The sequence below is a fragment of the Meleagris gallopavo genome, chromosome 2 (genome assembly GCF_000146605.3).
Source record: "Meleagris gallopavo isolate NT-WF06-2002-E0010 breed Aviagen turkey brand Nicholas breeding stock chromosome 2, Turkey_5.1, whole genome shotgun sequence".
NCBI lineage: Eukaryota > Metazoa > Chordata > Aves > Galliformes > Phasianidae > Meleagris > Meleagris gallopavo.
The window spans coordinates 83,887,321-83,892,135 of record NC_015012.2 but is presented as its reverse complement, the minus strand read 5'-3'; the positions used below and the strand labels follow the sequence as shown (position 1 = coordinate 83,892,135).

General features: G+C 55.9%; 1 protein-coding gene across 1 annotated transcript in view; it reads right to left on the bottom strand.

Moving 5' to 3' along the window:
• LOC104909934 (homeobox protein GBX-1) overlaps positions 1-867 on the bottom strand; it is a 1,276-nt gene extending 409 nt beyond the window's left edge. Inside the window, exon 1 of the mRNA XM_010707779.2 lies at positions 8-867. Coding sequence (XP_010706081.1) covers positions 8-779 — 772 coding nt within the window. The 5' untranslated portion in view covers positions 780-867. The remainder of the gene's footprint in view (positions 1-7) is intronic.
• Positions 868-4,815: the final 3,948 nt, after the last annotated feature.

The following is a 4,815-nucleotide window of genomic DNA, read 5'->3' as shown; positions in this document are numbered from 1 at the left end:
CTCCCGCGGCTCGGACGGACGGACGGACGCGTCGCCGTATGTACAGAGTTTACAGGGAATAAATAAGGGACATGTACAGAGGAGTGCGAGCGGCCCCGGGCCCCTCCCGCTGCCGGCGCTCCGCCCGCCCCAGGGTCCGAGAGCCGCCGCGGCTCAGGGTGGGCCCCCTGCTCGATCTGCTGGTGCTGGCTGCGCACGGCGAAGCGATTGACGTGCACCGGGATGGGCACCACGATCTTGGGGTTGCGGACGGGCTCTCCCGAGCGGTTGCTGACGTTGCCCGCCTTGATGCGTTTCCACTTGGCGCGGCGGTTCTGGAACCAGATCTTCACCTGCACCTCGCTCAGCTTCAGGGCGTGCGCGATCTGCGAGCGCTCCGTCAGCGAGAGGTACTTCTTGCAGTGGAACTCCTTCTCCAGCTCCAGCAGCTGCTCGCTCGTAAAGGCCGTGCGCCGCCGGCGACTCTTCCCGGCCCCGGAGCCCGGCGGGGGCTGCTCGGCCGCGGGGCCGCCCTTCCCCTTCCCCTTGGGACCCAGAGAGGCCGCGGCCGCCCCGTCCAGGAAGGGCTCCTCCTCGCTGTCGCCCGCCGAGCTCTCCTCCTCCCGTTCGCTGCACGGCGTCGCTGCCGATTTCACCTCCAGCTTCTCCTCGTCCGAGCTGTACGCCTTGGCGTCTGCGGGGCACACAGCGTCAGCGCCCGCACCCGCAGCCCCCGCAGCCCCGCTCCCAGCATCCCACCCCGCCGCGCTGTCCCCGCAGTGCCCGCACACCCCGCACATCCGCGAGCGCCCGCTGTGACAGCAGAGCTGCTGCACCCCAGCAGAGCACCGCGGAGCCCCAGGGCTTGTCCAGCCCTCTGTAACCACAGAGGAAAACAAGAGCCTTGCTCCTCGCTCAGCTCGGCCCTCCCCCTGCCCCATCCCACTGCATCTACCGCTGTTCATCCACCAAGAGTCAGCCCAGAGGAGCTGCAGGATCTTCCCAGGCAGCAGCCCGAGCTGGTTCCAGCCAGCAAAGCTCTGCAAGGCAATTGCGGAGCATCTGCTGCCATACCTCCCTCCCTGCAGCAGAGGGGTACAATGTGTGTAGGCAGCTGATGACCAAACCTTGGGTTCCCCCACCACTCTGTGCAATGGTGCAGGCCAGAGGCTGCCAGCATTACCCGACAGCCTGGACCTCATTCCAGGCACCAGCCGGGATGGAAGGAAGGATTCGGATCCAGGAGACATCTCTGACACGTCACCTGAAGTGATACTGGAAGGATGCAGTGGGGATAGACTTCTTGTCTGTTTCTTGTGGTCCGAACTGGTGCCCGAGTGGTCAGACAGCCATGGAGCAAGAAGGAACATGGGTGGGAACAATGGAGAAGAAAGCAACCTGGAAGGAAGGCAGTCGCTTTCTTGACAGAAGGGTTCCAACAAAGGCCTCACGGCAGATAGAGTGAAAAGGTGCTCCTGGACACAGCCACGGATCACAGAGAGAGAGAGGAGGAACCAGAAGCAGATGAAAAAGTTTTGCCCTCTGGTACTGAAACCACCAAGATCTCCAAGTTCAACCCAGGGGCAGGAACTGCAGCCGGAAGGAGCTGGTGCTGAAGCACCATCACTCAATACAATCCTGCATGCAGATGGAGCAGCAGCAGTTCTCTGAGTTTCTAAGCAGTATCAGGGGAGCAGCACGTGCCACTGGTGCTCCAGAAGCTCCCTTCCCCTCAGAGGAAGGCTGGACAGCTCGCCGGTGCCTGACAGTGGATGGTTGCAAAGACGTGAGCAGCAGCTGTAAGAAATTGCTTGAGCCAGGAGATGTTCTTACAAAGCTGGTTGATGTGGGGCTCCCGCTTTTCTTCTCCATCCTGCCACAAGGCGTGGCTGCCCAAGAGCAGGTCAGTGACTTTGGAGATCTGAAATTGTGTCTCTGCTCCTCCTGTTTTGTGCAGCAATAAAGAAACACCTTTATCTCTACTCTGATATGGGAGAATAGACGGCGCTGTCTTCATGGTGGCTGAGAGCAGGGAGTGGCCTCCCATGGTCTTGGCAATGTATGACCTGGAAACTTTGTGCTGTGGGGCTGACGAGCAGCAGGCAACACAAAGCACCTGCTGCCCACACGGCCTCATGCAAGTGCTGCTCTGCCCAAGAGAAGGAGGGCTTTCATTTCTGTGCACCTGACCTGCCTGTGGGCACACAAGGCCTGACAAGATGAGAAAGCTCTTACAAGGACATCGTTGCCTCCTCCAAGAGTGCTCAGAGCTCTGCTCAGAGCTCTGCCCTTCTGCACCGATGGAGGACAGGACCAGCAGCGCACCATGCGATGGTGCTGAGATGGGATTTGCTGCTGTGGGTGCAAATGGTGCACCAGGAGACTGGAGAAAGTCTGAGCTGCCAACTGCAACACATCATCTTGTGAAGCAGCTGCTATCTGAACACACAGCCAGACCACAGGTTTTGAAGTCACCGACTGGTTTGTATCTTACAAAAGGGCTGAGCTTGCAGGAAGGAACTCAGACTACACGGTGAAGTGTAAAGCAGATGTTTTTACAAAGAAAATTGTTATGTTGGTCCATTTACCACCTGCTATGTCCTCATTGAGGAAATACGGAGGCAGTGAGCCCACCCCTTTGGTGGGAAGCGTGCTGAGGCTTTCGAGGCCCTCAGGCAGGTAGTGAAGTTGGGACAAAGCAAAGTGTTGAGACTGCAAAAATCAACAAGACCCAGAATAGGATTGGTCCATCTCTTCCCTCTTCACGAAATCCCAATCTGTCATTGACCTGATTATGGATTTGATATGCAGGGTGAGGAGAGATTGGAGAAAGCTACAGGTGGCCAAGTTATTCAAGCAGGGTCAGGAGGACCTGGCTCAAGAATGGGTGCTGTGAGCGCCAGAAGAGCCCTGTGTTGCTAAACACTCAAGAGCTCCTTGTCACACTCATTTATAGGGAACAACACAATTCTTCTCCACCCTAATTATTCTCAGACACAACTGAACATGGATTTACTGCATGGGCCCAAGAGAGGTTGGATGTTGGTGGAGATCTCTGCAGCTCAGGAAGAAATGTGCTCTCAGGAGGGATGTGAAGGGTGCTCTGAGTGCCATTTCCTGGGCATCAAATTCCTCCTTGCAGCTGCAGCAACAAAGCAGCCCCCAGGCTTCACTGCTTCCTATCACCACTTTCCCTACACGCCTCTCCCCTCTCAAGAAGTGTGACCACAACTGGAAGCCTGAAACAAGAGTAGGTGCAGAGAGAGGTCTTAAAATGGAGCAATGACTCCCCAGCACGAATGGAGGCTGGGGACAGAAACCACCTCTTTAGAGTATAATTCACCCAATGTCAGCAGACAGACAGAAGGAGGCCCTTAGCACGGTCTAACACAGATAAGAGATCTGCAGAACACCCTGTAGATATCACCAAGTTTGTCTCCTTTCTGAGCTCCAGAGGAGACTAAATAAGAACATAGAAAAGGAATTGCTCAAGGGTTGATACACGGAAACAGCAGCCACTGAGGTGCAGCGTTAGGAGGCTGCTGTAGGAAGTATTGCACTGGATCACGCTCTCTTACTCACAGAATCACAGGGTTGGAAGGGACTTCAAGGATCATGAATCTCCAACCCCCCTGCCACATGCAGGGCCACCAACCTCCCCATTTAATGCTAGACCAGGCTGCCCAGGGCCCCATCCAACCTGGCCTTGAACACCTCCAGAGACAATCGGTTTTGGCCAGGGCCACGGGCAGGATGCTACTGAAAACTGCATTACGGTTGGGAATTGTATTTCCCCGAATTTCTTGATTGTGGAAAAAACCCACAGCAACCATCATGGTTTCCACATGACTGGTTGGTAAAACAAGCCCTGCTGTCCGTCTCTGTGGGCCCTGATAGGTACAGTTAAGAGAAAAATTACATACAGGAATCCTCTCAGACCTGGGCAGAGGTGCCCTCATGGCTCCACATGGGCAGAAAGGGAAGCATCCTTCAGAGCAGGAACAGTGCTGAGAGCTGCTAACAGGCAGCAGTGAGTGAACAGCAGCAGTAAGACACATTTCCTTCCATCATCAGAACAGTCACAACAGGGTGAGCCTCAGAGATACAATTTCCCAAAATGGGAAATGTCCAATTTTCGGAACAGCTCATCTGAGACCCTCAGGAGGACAACACGTTGAGCTCAGGTACAGAGGAGCCACAGAGGGAGATGAAGCACAGTGCTGCTCGTTTCCCCATAGAGTGGGAGGATGCGATCACACAGATGCAGGTTTTGACCACAGCAGTTCTGTTCCTGAGGAGACTTTCAAAACCAAAGTGAGACCTCTGTGGGTGCTTGACTCAGCACAGTGTGCCGAGGGAATCACCAAAGCTCAGTAATAAATAAAGGAGAGGCAAAACGCCGCAGTTGTCCTAAACCAGAGAGTGGTTTCAAGGGATACCTGCACGCATGCAACAGTCTTCTGAGCAAGGAACAAGTCAGGGCAAGGAGAGCAGCCGGGCTTACCGGGAGTGTAATGGGAGGACAGAGCACAGCCAAGCCCTGCAAGAAGTTGCAGAGGCTGCTCAGCACGGATCCATGCCAGGAAGACTCTGAGACAAAGGTGGATCTCGGAGCTGTCAGGAGGAGGCAGAGCTCAGGAACAGGCCGTGCCACGGACAGGCAGCGTTTGGTTGGTCTCAGCCACGCTGCAGAGAAGCCTCCATCCCCCAAATGTGGGAGCAGGGGTGGAAAAGAGCAAGAGCCGGAGCTGGCAGAGAAACGGCGCAACAAGTCACCGGGAGGGCATCTGCGCAGCCGGGGAGGTTCACAAAGGCCAGGGCCGTGGTGGGAGCAGC